Below are 14252 nucleotides of genomic sequence, written 5' to 3' on the forward strand. Positions count from 1 at the left end.
GAATATCTTCAAACGCAGTATTCATTACTTTCTGTTTCTTGCAATCTCAACAAAATCCATTTAATCATTCCAGGCACAGCAACTTTCAGTCTCTCTATTCTAGCTAACTAAATTTACACACATATTCTTCTCTCTCTTTGTCTAGTCTAACAGGCTTGCATCTCCACCTCGGACCTAATTTTCGTACACGAGGCGGAGCTTAACGTCGAACTTCCGCTGATAAAAGCTTTTTTCTTAATTTTAATTCGCGACTCATAACTCGGGGTAACATTGAAGATCTGCAAAGAGGCGGTTCTTTTTCTTTAAATATATTCTACACGTCTGATACTTTATATACTCCTCTTCTTCCTTTCAAAAAAACATTTATTCGTATTCTACTATACATAGAGCGTTGGAAATTATCTTTTCTCTGTTGTTAAGAAGAAGAACATGAATAAGGAAAATTATTTAAATCTATTTTGATCCATTGTTTTTTGATAAACGTTTTTACGCATGTATAAACTATCACCACGTTGTAAACAAAATTTCTCAACATAACTAAGATTAAAATTCTCTATAATATAATTTATTTTTATATAATAAACTAATTGTTCATAGTTTTTTTTCTTTTTAAATAAGTTCTATATGATTTTTTAAACACTTTGTTTTACTATTTTTATTTAGAGAATTTACTATAAACAATTATATTTTTTAATATATTGATTGGTGCATTAGAGTTTTTCTTAACTTATATAAAAACATGACCTGAGACTATTAAAGACTAGAAATATAACAGCCTATATTTTTTTGTGGACATTAAATGAAGATTAAGGTTTATTAGCAACGAGTTAGATAATTTCTTAACACTCTATTATATTTTTCCTTTATATAGCGATTAACTCTGTTGGTTACATTGACTCTTTTATCTTTTCCTTTTTTTTAAACACGTTTTTAAAACTTTATACAAGAATTCGACTTTGAATTCTAAACGATTCTTTTCCCTACTTCATACGTCTTTTTTTTAATTGATACATAACACGCCATTAGATATAAGATTTTAAATATTACCTTCTTTTCATTTATTTCTTTCTTAATAAATATTATCAATTCGAATTGCATCAATAATAATTTCTAACTCAAAGGCTTTCAGAATTGGACGAAGAACTGAGAGACTGTTTGAAATATTTACAAAAGATCAAGTAACTCGGATAATCTTCTTTTCCAAGTCTTTTTTCAATTTCTTTTATACTCTTATAATTGTTTCAATATTATTAATTTAATTCTTATCAATTAATTTTTCTATTAGATTTTTTCAATTAATTTTAATATTTAATTTCGTAGAATATAAAGTAATATTAATTTAGTAATTGTTTTGAAATCATAGTTTCTTGGATTTCAAAAATTCAAAAATTGTTGTTTTAATTTTGTTCGTAATATTTTTTTAAATTTATTTTATATATATTATTCCAATTTTTTTATGATTTCTTTTTTAATGATTACACGTCAATTTTATAATCTTAAATTTTAGATTTTGAATTGTTTTTTAAATTTCAAATACTATTAGAACTTAATTCTACATTTTAATATTATATTAAAAATAAATAATTTTTTTAATTTACATTATCTTAGATTTACGTATTTTTAATTTAAAATTTAGAATAAAATTCTTTTACTTACACTTTTAATTTAACTTTCATAAAGTAGTGAAATTATTTATTTATTAAAAAAATTTTTTTTGAAAATAAAAACTGCAGTAGATAAAAATTATTTAATATTCAAATAAATGAATTGTAATAACTAAAAGTTATTTAATATTTAAATTAATGAAGAGTAATAGCTACGAGTAATTTGACATTCAAATACAAAATATTTTGGGATCTAATTTATAATTGAAAAGAAGAAATTATCCGAGTTGATAGTGACGCGAGATGCGTACGAATGGTTATTATTGTCATCATAAAAACGATTCAGCACCTTAGCCCGACTGCTTTTTTATCTATTTTTCTTCTCTCGTTGCGTCTCTTCGTCCATTGACAATTTTTTCCTCACTCTCATTTATTTTTTTTCTTAACAACCCCTTTTCTATAACTCCCTAACTTTTTTCCCACACCATATTTTACAAATTGTATTGCTTACGTTAGATTATCTTTTCATTATCTTTAACTGTAGTACTTAATCGTACGCTATACAATGACGACCTTTGGACCCGTGACGAGAAATAAAGAAAAGCAAAAAAGAAGAAGTGAAATACTTTTAAACGATTTTTTTTACATTTGTTGTTGATGTTAAACTATAAAATTGCTTTCTTTCTGTTTTCTCCTGAGAAAGTCCCTCAAGACAATGAAAAATATAAAAAAATCGATTTTGCGATTTAGCTTCTCTTTGAGGATATTGATTTGTATCATGCTGATTGCAGGTGATTCTCAATGTTTTAATAGGTATTCTTTTAACGTCTCAGATTTTCATCAGATTTTCTTTTTCCCTTTTTTTGGAAAATAATTTCTGCTTGAAAATACTTTCACGGTGAATATTAAATTGCCTTTGTGGAAAATTTTAAAAACTGATGGAAAGATCATTATATTCCTCCTCATTTTATAGAGCTAGATATTCTAATCAAATTGACGTCTAATATAATCATCGAAGGTCAAAATAATACTCTCGCGTATTTTTTTGGCCCAGTGTCAGGTGTTCAGAAATATAGGCAGAATATATTAGGAGTAAATTGAATAATCAGTTTTTAGGCTACAATGTGTATATCGTAAAGTGTTTATCCCTGCTTTTCTTTCTTTGAAAAGATTTTTTCTAATGATCAATATTGAACACGATTAAGAAATTTTTTTTCCGATTTAATTTAACTAATGAGAAGAAGAAAAAAACAATTCCCGTAAGAAATTGGACTCTCTGCACTCTTCGCGATATGAGATTTTTGTCACTGTATCTATAATGTTTTTAAAAAAGACTTTCACGCTCTCAATGAGCTAAAATTCATCGAACACTGGAAGAATAAGCACTGGACTTGAAAAAAATTGAGACTTATTGAATTCGGTCTCGAGAAATAATAATTAGAAGACCATATTATTATGGAATTCTAAGATTTCATTTTTGTCTATATTTCTCAGGCTGAATTAGTCTTCGGTTTTTCTTCAAGAGGTCGAATCGGTTAACGCCTTGGATTTAAACTTCTTTTCGGCTTCAGGAAGTCGAATTCATGATGAAATGATGAAATGGCGATTTCATGGTGAAGATGATAATAATGCTGATGACGGTATTGATCATATTGATCATGTGTTAATAATGATGATAATGTTGAAAAAGATGATCAAGAATAAGGCGTAAAAAGAATTAATGTGCTGTCTCTTTATAATAGAGACACCATTAACAAAATTTAACGAGCTTCAAGATTATAGAAATGATCTAGATTTTTCTAAAATTGCGAATGCACACATGACAATATTGAAGGAACCAACTCTTAATGTCGTCTACTTATCTGCCTTCCTTTGCCCTCTCCAAATACGTGGTTGTCGTTTTTTGAACTGCTTTTTTCACTGATTTCAATCTACAAAAGAGAAGCGGACAACAGTTTTATTTTGTCGTACTTCCTAAATAGTTAAATTAGAAATTTCGTCTATAACTGTATTGAAAATCCCCACATGGAAATCTACATGGGACCTTATGTCAAAAACCATGTAAAAGCCATGGAGCTTTTACCTGAATGAAACCATAAGGATTCCCATGTAAAATTGTAAATTGAGACACGATTTTAGGTAGGAAATATACATTGGTTAGAACGTTTTTTGTCCTATTTTTTAAAAAATAATGCAAAATAGCAAGAAAATCCTAAATCAGTGTTATATCTTCTACTACATTCACAAAATGTTGAGTCAAAATATTTTTAGTTTTTTGATCAGAAGCAACTAACGAACCAATGTCAAAGACGATGCGATTTCTCCATTGAAGTTCTATGTAAGAATCAAATCGACTTTGACGTCCCCTTAAGGGCATATTAAAGACGTTTCGAATTTTACATGTGTTTTCAATAGAAAAGCTGACACAGTTTTGACGTATTCTTAATTAGTTAATTAAAACAGAAATGAAAAGTAAACAAATCTTTAGGTGAATAATATAATCATACCCAATTTTCCCTTTTGTCAGGAACTGTTCTTTGTTAAAGAACATTTCTTCACTTTCGGAACGATGTCTGTTGTCAAGATCATGGTTGTTGACAGGCTCTTTTTTTGCTTCAGTTTTTGATCTACTCGATTCTGCTGTTAACTCGATACTTCTCTCGTCCTATAAAAGTAAATATAAATTGAATTTTGTAATTTTTTTAATAAAAATTATCTTGCTACCGATTTCAATAACGTTTACCTCTTCTTTTAACTTCTCCAGTAACATTTTTCGCTCTGCCTTAAGATTCTCCGCTTGTTCAATCTGAATTGTTGTTTTCAAACCCGAAAGTTCCAACAGAGCCAAATGTGCATCTTTCTCTGAAACTGCTGCTTTTAACGCCTCACGTCTAAAAGTGAACACGGAAAAACAAAAAAATCTTTTCAAAAAATATGTTGTAATTTTAGGTCAGTGAAGATAAATAAACGTTAGAAATTAGAGCTCGTGTCTTCTAGGATCGGACTTCTCAACTAGTATCGAAACTTAACATGATAAAAAAAAGAATATCAGAAATTGTAATTACTTCATTTGATGTAAATCTTCCATCTGAGTTGTTCTTTCTTCAGTAAGACGCTCCAGTTTTTTTTCCGATTTCTGAAGTTTATTCAACAATGGTCTGCAGGTAGGACACTTTAGGGCAGAAAATGTTTGAATCGAAGCAATCTTTTGTTCCAATTTCCCCATCTGAAAATTAAACAAAGTAATTATGAAAATATTGATCTACCCAAGTACCTATACATCTCGAATAGTTTCCTAAAAGTTGAAATTAACTTCACTGCAACCTTCGGAATCTTTATTTGTAAATCTAATGAAACTTGAAATAATTCTTTAAATGTCCACTGTTTTCCAATGTTTGACTCGAAAGTTGACTGAACACTGCGTGAAAGTTTAAGAAATTGAAAATAAATTTAAGAAATATTAAACTTTCATTCAATGTTTAGTCAACTTTTATTTACATTGGAAAACAGTGGCCAGTTAAAGAATTACTTCAAGTTTCATTAGATTTACAAATAAAGTTTCCGAAGTTTTCGATCAAGTTAATTTCAACTTTTAAGTGACTTTCGGTCCTGTGTGGGTATGAAAAGCGGCCTCCAACAATAATTTCTTTCTATTTTCTCTTTCCTTAACACAATCTCTACTAACTAAGAAGACACGTACTCACTAACTCGTACGAGGCACATTAATAATCTTCAAATCTCATTTCGTCAAACTGTTATTTAACCGATTTCTCATTTGACTGAAATTTCACTTGACAGGTGTAAGTTGGACAAAGGACAGTTTAGTTAAACAACAATTCAGTAACCCATTAAGGACCAGACGGACGAAAAATTTCAATTGACTTTGACGATTTCGTTTTTTATTAAAATGCATATAAAAGAATTGGCACATACCATTTTTAATGTAAAATTTACTCCTCTTTCAGATTCTGCTGTTAAAATTTCTTTATAGAGCAATTCCATGTCAAATGATCAACGATTTTTCTACATTGTTAGCAATTTTCTTGAAACTTTTATTCCTTGTATTTATAAGGATAAGATATGATAAAGTGAAGACAATTTTGAAAATTTCGAAAAAAATTTGAAAATAGGGGAGAGTGGGGCAAGACGGGGTACTTAAGGTTTAAAGCGCAAAAAAAACGAAAAGTATTGAATATATACTTTATTATTTTTTTTAATTATCATCTTTGGGAATCAGTCTTTCGTAAAAAAGGCGTACAAAGGCCATCTGTTTCTTAAAAAAGCTTATAATTAATAATATTGAAAAAATTGCAAATCTCCCCATCTTACCCCACCGGCGGGTAAGATAAGGTACCCGTAGGGGTAAGATGGGGTACTAAAAAAACAACCTATTTCTGTCGACAAATTTTACAAGTAAAGGTTGCATTTTTATCTTTGACATCGATACCAGCACAACTGCTCAAAGCCCATTGGCCGCAGACAGAACAAGCAGCCCAGCCTTCATTTGAGTCTAAATAATAACCATTGCAATAGAGACAAGGTGCATTTTCCACTTTACCATCGCTAATTGATGATTTAACCTGACAAACTTTTTTCTTTTTGGCCACTTTTATTTTATTCAGTCTTGATTTAAGTAGTTTTCTTAACTTCTCTTATTTCTCTTTTCTTTTGCTTAATTTGTGTACCCCGTCTTGCCCCACTCTCTTCTACCCCATCTTGCCCCTACCTACGAAATTGAAGAAAAATGTTGCCCTGTATGTCCATGGGCTCTATAGGGCCATCGAAAAAAAGACATTTAAAAGTTAACGAATCTGGCTAAAAATCCTTACTCAGGGGTTTTCGGGGTCGCTGAATCCAAATCCGTTGTCGAAAATTCAAAACCTCAAAAACATATAATATGACAATATCATGATTTAAAAAAAAAATTTTTTTGAACACTTATGGCACAAAAACTTTATTTTCACTCGACTGTGAAGGGGTTAAATAATAAACGCCTCCTAAGAAGAGTAAAAAATCACAAGAAAATCGTCGAAAACAGTTTTTTTAATAAAACAGATAAAAGATTTGTTCTCATGGCTTTTAGGTTTTATAAACAAGAAACTATTGTCTCGGTGCAATATTATGTAAAATATAATCGCGATTGGTTAATTCGTTTGTAAAATAGGGCCGGTACCCCGTCTTGCCCCACTTACCCCTATTCAAATTTGAAAATGTATGTACTAATTTTTTAAAATTAAGATAACTCCGGTTGTTTTTTAAATTTTTTCAAAATTTTTTTTTAATTTCTCAGTATAGCTAGTACTTTTTAAATAAATTTTTTAGAAAAAAAAATTTTCATTAATTATTAAAAAATTTTCAAAAAATTTTTTTTTTTATTTTTTGAAAAACACCTTCTTACCGATTTTTTTATCATGATAGCCAAAAGTAATAAGAAATTTTTCGTAAAAGTTTCATAGTGAGATCGTGATAACTTTTCGAGAAATCAACAAAAAAGTCTATGGCGCCTCGTTCAGACTGACGCGCTCACGAACGTATGTCCAAGAAATTGGCGACGCCATTTCATTTTTTCTCAACAAAATTTTGATTAAACTAAAAACCAAAATTTGTGCTACACCTAGCAAACGATAACAAATATTGTGCTGGAAAAAAATTTAAATATTTTTCAAAAATTAAAAAAAAATTTCTTTTATACTTCAACTTTTTTGAACATTTTTCAAAAATCAAAATTTTTACCTATAAGTCGTAAACAACAACCAACTGAAAATTGCATTCAAATATTTTAGGGCGTTCATGTTTTTATTGTTTTTACAAGGATTTTTAAGAATTGCCTACTTATAAAAAAAATTTTTAATATATTTTTTCTTTTTTTTAACTTCGATTCCAAAAACAAAATTTTGCATGAAATTTAAATGAAAAAATAATACAAAGCTTTTTGTAAAATGAAGCATTCGGGGAATTGTGGGCCACTACTTTTTTTAGAAGTATGCAGGTACATAATATTAAAATCACTCATAGCTATTGTTACGTCCGTAACTTCTTCACATACACTTAATTTAACTATAATATTTACATGTTTAATTCCTTTTAATTTTGCCTATATATTATATTGTAAATACTCTCTATATGCTTTAGTATATCTTACAAATATGGTAATCATTATTATATGTCTTATATGTATTTATAAATTATAACAAATTAAAGAAAGAAGAGTAATGTTTTGAACTATGTAAAAAGAATAACGATTATGCATCAAGTAGATGACCTACTAAAAGCTTAACTACATAAAAGAAGAAAAGCAATGTTGAATCACGTAAACAGAATAATAATTTTCAACGATTTTCGACAACCTTCGACACGTGGAAGAATAGAAAACAGCAAAATATATCATTAAGGATTACACATACATGTTCTACGAATTAAGTCATAAAGCAGGAAGAGGCACATGGAACGTCGTGAGCCAAACATTTAAACACACGTCGAGTGGGGAGGCTTGTTGCACCGAAGAGCCAAACATTCAAATAGCATTAGATTAATGAGGAAAGTTTGATATAAAAAGGGGTACCATTTCTGTTTAGAACAGAGAGTAACTATTTAGAGATCAACCTAAACACATCGTTCAGCACAAGAAACCAGAGAGTAGTTTTTTTTAAATCAACTTGAACACATCGCTTAGTACAGAGAGTAACTATTTGGAAATCAACCTGAACACATTGTTCAGCACAAGAGACCAGAGAGTAATTATTTGGGAATCAACCCGAACACATCGAATTATTTACAACATTATTGAAAAGTGAACAGTACATCTCCAAATATTATTTTTGAAAGTACATCTTTAAAAGTGAACTATTTCCCCAAGTATTAAATTTGAAGTGAACTTTAAATCGACCTCTTATTATACATCAATTTGCAACGTATAAATTTCACCAATTTCCAAAAAATATAAATTTGGAAATAAACTCAACTATTAACGAAAGTCTAATATTGAAACAACACATTCCAAATTTCGAACCATCGAAATTTGCTTAAGGGGCGACAACCGTCTGGAAGAAAGCAGATATTTTCACAATACAATACACTATCTCATTAGTGTAAACAAGAGGGCTAATACCCAACCATTAAGGACAACAAGCAGAAGGCCCCTTTTCATCTACCGCTCAACACAATTGAGATTGGACAACAGATTATCATCACACCACCAGTAATCGTTATTCTTTAAGTAAGATTTATAATTTTGTACTCATTGTATTTTTGTCAACTCTTCTATTTCTTGTTGGTTTTTAAATAAATTATTCTCTCAATACATTTAGTAGGCTCATTGACTTATCCTCATCCCAAATTAGATTCATTTATGAAACTAATTTAAAACGAGGAACGTTAGGTATATTTAAAAAGGTTTCTCGTTTTGACGTAACAGAAGCCCTTTTAAATTTTGGTGCATCGGCCGGGAAATTATAAAGTCGATCAGCCATATAATTTTGTCAAATTTTTAATAAAATTCAAAAATTTTAATGAATATAATTTTTAAATTAACGAAATAATTAAAAAAAATAAATGAATCAATGAGTATACCATTTGTAAAAAAAGGGAAATTTTTTTTTTTGAGTAACAAATAATAATAACAAATAATATCAACATACAATAATTGAAATTAATCAGTAACATTAAAAAAAAAAGATTTTTATTAATTTAACACATTTTATGCTAATTGATAACATTATTCAAGATTTAAGTCGCAAGGTGCATTCATAAATATACATCTTATATTGGTATTGATGAATAGAGGTTCGAGTCCTCTTAACTTATAAATTTTTCTTTAATGTGCATGGTGCATTTATTAATTCAATTCTGTATTAATAAATAGAGGTTCGTGTCCTCTCAACTTATAATTTTTAAAGTTGCAAGGTGCATTCATCAAATTAAATCCTTTGTTATATTACTGAATAGGGGCTCAAGTCCTCTAGACTTATGGAATTTTTTGTCTTGTATATGAATCATTTTTGACATATTAATTTATGCTAAAACAAAATTTGTTTTGTTCATTTAATTGTGATTTGTTATTATTATTACATGTTTAAAAATATTTTATTATACTGAAGCAAGATAAAAATATTAACCACAAAAGAAAATTGTATTTTATATTCAAGAGACAAGATTGACAATTTTACAATTAACACGTACATAAATTCTGATACTATGTCTTCTTCGAATAAAAATACTACCGATTCCTCACACTTAACTCGTTTTCAAATAAAAAATAATCCAGAATTAGCATTGAATTCAAGAATTTCTAATTATAAAACAAAACCATTAACAAGCACACCCAGATATTCTAAAGAAAACCCTAATCCCTTAGAAATACAGAAACAATTTGACTCAGGCTATATTAATTCTCAACTTTTTGATACTTACGATAATTCTTTATTTCAAATAATCTTTCTTCAAAATAATCAGCAAGTATCTTTACGTGACGCTTTAGAAGCAAGTTGTTTAGAAGCAAAATCTATGCTTCCTAAGAAAGCACTAGTACAAACAAATTTAGTAAAATTAATTAGGAGTCGAATTTCGGGTGAAGCAAGAAGAATTATAATAGGAAATAATTTTAATACAGTAGAACAGTTAACAGAAAGGTTAAAACAAATTTACGCACCAGCAAAATCTGTATATCAGTTACAAAAAGAACTAGGAGCAGTATATATGTGGGAACAAAAAAAAGTAATTTCTTACGGTGCAAGAATCGCAGAAGCAGCAGAAAGAATTTTAGACGCGCGTAGGATTAATAATCAAAATAGAGTAGATGAGGTATTTAAACTAATTTAGATATAGGAAAAAGTGTTGATTGTTTTTCGCGAGGACTTAGACCAGAAATTGAATTAAGAATTGGAACAGTCGAGATATTTCAAGATATAGTTAATAAAGCAGTAGAAATAGAAAGAAAATTGTTATCACACCATGAACTTAGAAAAAGTGAACATAATACTGAGTGTAATTCTCATCCTAAAAATAACAATGTAATAACTTGTTTAGTTTGTGGAAAAAGGGTCATTTTGCAGTAAATTGTTTTCAACTTAATAAATTGATAGCACCAAGACGAGAAAACTCTTTTTATCCAGGGCCACGACAAAATTTTTCAAATCAAAATCAGAATCGATTCAACAATCAAAAACCAATGTTTAATAAATTTCAAAGTCAAAACTTTTACAAAAGTACAAGGAATAAAAGAAGAAAAAATAGAAGAAACTCAGGAAAATCAAGAAAATATAATGAAATGTGTGCAAGAAAAAATTGAAAAATATATACACTGTTTAGCAAATGAAACTAAATACTACTTGAATTCGGAGATAATAAGAAACCTCCATGATATTGAAAAAATATTTAAGGACAATGAATCCTATATGAATTTGGAGATACGAAAAAGTCTCCCATATATTGAAAAAATAATTAATTAATGCTACACGAATTGAGATAAGAAAAGTCTCCCAACTATTGAAAAAATATTTAAGGACAATGAATCCTACATGAATTTGGGGATAAGAAAAAGTCTCCCACATATTGAAAAAATAATTAATGAATGCTACATGAATTTGGAGATAAGAAAAGTCTCCCAACTATTGAAAAAATATTTAAGGACAATGAATCTTACATGAATTTGGAGATAAGAAAAAGTCTCCCATCTATTGAAAAAATATTAAAGGACAATGAATCCTATATGAATTCGGAGATAAGGAAAAATCTCCCATCTATTGAAAGAAATTATTGTACAAGTAAAGAAACTTGTAATGTCATAACAAGAAATCAAAGGAAAATACAAGAAAATGATAATCAAGAAAAGAATATACAAGAAAAGAAAAATGAAGAAATCAAAGAAACTGAAAATGAAGAAATAAAAGCACACAAAACAAAAAAACGAGGTAGACCGAAGAAACAAAGCACACGTTTAAATACCTCCTTTCCCAAGAAGAGAAGGGGAAGACCGAAAAAGGTATGTAATGCAAATAATAAGAGAAAAGAAAAATTTTATAATGAAGTTATTCCTGACGAAATTGAATCAGATCCTGAGTATATTAAAGAAAAATCAAAATTAAAGAAACACGAAGAAATTGACCAAGGCTACGAAAATTTGAATTCTGAAGAATCATCTGATGAAGAAGATAACTTAGTGGAAATAATAAACAAGAAAAAAATATTATCGACTGTAGAGACCAATTACCAATGCGAAGAGATAATCTAACCTATTTTCTATCAGTTGAGGGAGATCCTCGAGATAATGGCTCCAGATCATTAGCCAAACGCGAAAAATTGCCAAATTTTGGTAAACTCTAATTAGGTATAGCAGAAAAAATAAAGAGAGGTATATATTACCATATCGCTCTCCCTATAGAAAGTGAAATGAAAGAAAATTTATCTAAAACAACAAAAAGAATAAAATCTTCAATTATTTCAATGAAAAACGTATGCGAAGAATTAAAATTAAAAAGTATCAGTATTGCAAAAACAGCCCAAATAAACAATATAACTTGGGACGAAATCCTATCAATGATAAAATTAATTTTTGAAAATTCATTTGTAAAAGTTGTTGTATGTAATGGATATACAAAATATCCTACTAAAGAAGAATATATGCAGTTAATCGAAGAAGCTCATTCAAGCTCAGTTGGAGGACATAAAGGTGTAACAAAAACTTATGAAAGAATAAGACAAAATTATTATTGGGAAAATATGAAAAATAATATTCAAAAATATATTCAAAGTTGTCTCCAATGTCAATTAAAAAATTAGTTAGAGTCAAAACAAAGGATCCAATGATTATTACAGATACACCAGGAACAGCGTTTAAAAAAATTGCAATGGACATTGTCGGTCCATTACCAAAAACTAAAAATGGAAGTGAATATATATTAACAATACAAGATAATCTTACTAAATATTCTTTAGCAATCGCACTTCCAAATCATCAAGCAAGTACAATAGCTGATGCATTTATTAAAAAATTTATTTGTATTTTTGGATCACCCAAAGGAGTATTAACAGATCAGGGGACAGATTTTTTAAGCAACTTAATGAGAAGATTAGCAAAAAGATTTAGAATACGACAATTTAAAACAACTGCTTTTCACCCACAGTCAAACGGATCAATCGAGAGATCTCACCATGTTTTAGGAGAATATTTAAAACAATTTATTAATAAAAATGAAGAATGGGATGATTGGTTAGAATTAGCCCTGTTTTCATATAATACAAGCATTCATGAAGGTACAAAATGTACTCCGTACGAGTTAATTTTTGGAAAATTGGCACGATTACCATCAAGCGATCCGCCACTTGAACATGAAAAATTAGAAACATATGATCAATATTTAACAGATTTAATAACAAGACTTCTAAAGACAAGTATTTCTATTACATGGAGGAAAAATTCATAAATTTGCGAATCAATACACAGGTCCACACAAAATACTAGAAATCCTAGATAAAGGAAACGTCAAAATCCAAGTTAAAAATAAACAAAAAATAGTACATACGAACAGACTGAAACTATCACGAATCAAACAAGAGTAATAAAATATTTTTATAATATATAGTTTTATGTTTCAGGAAAGGACTTCAAAAAAAATAAGAAATAAAATAAAAAAATTGGTTTTTAATAAATTAAACTTTTATAAATATTAAACAAATGTTAAATTTTTTTTTTTATTTAACAATTATCTAATTTGAAAAAATATTACTTTTAAATATTCACAAGTTTACATTAAATTTTTATAATATTCTATCAATTTTTGATTTTGTAATGATTTTATCTTAAATCTTAAACACTATTCTACATACTTGTTTTGCACTAAAAGAAATTAAAAATCATTCTTTCAACACATTAAAATAAACTCTATACCTTATTGAATATAATTTTATTAAAAAAGAATCTAAAATGTCATTGTTCAAATTTATAATAACAAAACAAGGTTACTTCAAAATTTTACCTTATTATTGACTGAAGTGTATTATCATCAAAAAAGCTATTTAAATAGAAACAAGTTTAAAACCACAGTGTTTAACAAAATTCTTAAAAACGAGGTTTATCTGAAACTCGGGAAGACAAAGTTTCCTTCCTTTTCAAACACCTACGCAGATTCATGTCCAAATGTAATTTGAGAACGAAAGAAAATTGCATAAATGAAATAACTAAAAACGATGGAATATAAGAATATAACAAATATAAAAGAAATAAAATATTTTCTGTCTGTTTTATTAAAGTAGTGCATTTTAAAATCATACAAGACTAAAAGATTATAAACCAATTTTTAAAAAAAATATTCTTCTAAATGTAATTTCAAATCAAAAAATTTTATAATCCCATGTATAAAACAAATTCTTTTTTGTTCTGTATATAAATAATTGTAAGTACCAAAGCGTATCAGCAAAGCAATAATTAGTAACTAAAATAACACTTAAAAAAATTCCTTGTATATTGTAAATTTAGATTATTGATTCAACGAATGTACCTTAATAACAAAAATAATTATTGTAATTTAGATGAAATATATAGAAAGAAATAAGATAAGTTTGAATGGAAATTTCTCAAAATATTGTTCAAGGAATATAAAGAATGGATAGAATGCATGCATAAATGGTCATAGCATTTCCTCTACAATAGAC

The 14252-nt window shown here is 28.2% G+C and overlaps 1 protein-coding gene across 1 annotated transcript in view; it reads right to left on the minus strand.

Annotated features, from left to right (window-relative positions):
• Positions 1-1733: 1733 nt before the first annotated feature.
• The window catches only part of LOC122508919 (trichohyalin-like), a 122407-nt gene continuing 109888 nt past the window's right edge, over positions 1734-14252 (minus strand). The window contains exons 9-12 of the mRNA XM_043622585.1: positions 4670-4830; positions 4348-4495; positions 4112-4269; positions 1734-3535 (exon numbers count right to left, since the gene is read on the minus strand). Coding sequence (XP_043478520.1) covers positions 3463-3535; positions 4112-4269; positions 4348-4495; positions 4670-4830 — 540 coding nt within the window. The 3' untranslated portion in view covers positions 1734-3462. The remainder of the gene's footprint in view (positions 3536-4111; positions 4270-4347; positions 4496-4669; positions 4831-14252) is intronic.

The sequence above is a fragment of the Leptopilina heterotoma genome, unplaced genomic scaffold, assembly GCF_015476425.1.
Source record: "Leptopilina heterotoma isolate Lh14 unplaced genomic scaffold, ASM1547642v1 Lhet_581, whole genome shotgun sequence".
NCBI lineage: Eukaryota > Metazoa > Arthropoda > Insecta > Hymenoptera > Figitidae > Leptopilina > Leptopilina heterotoma.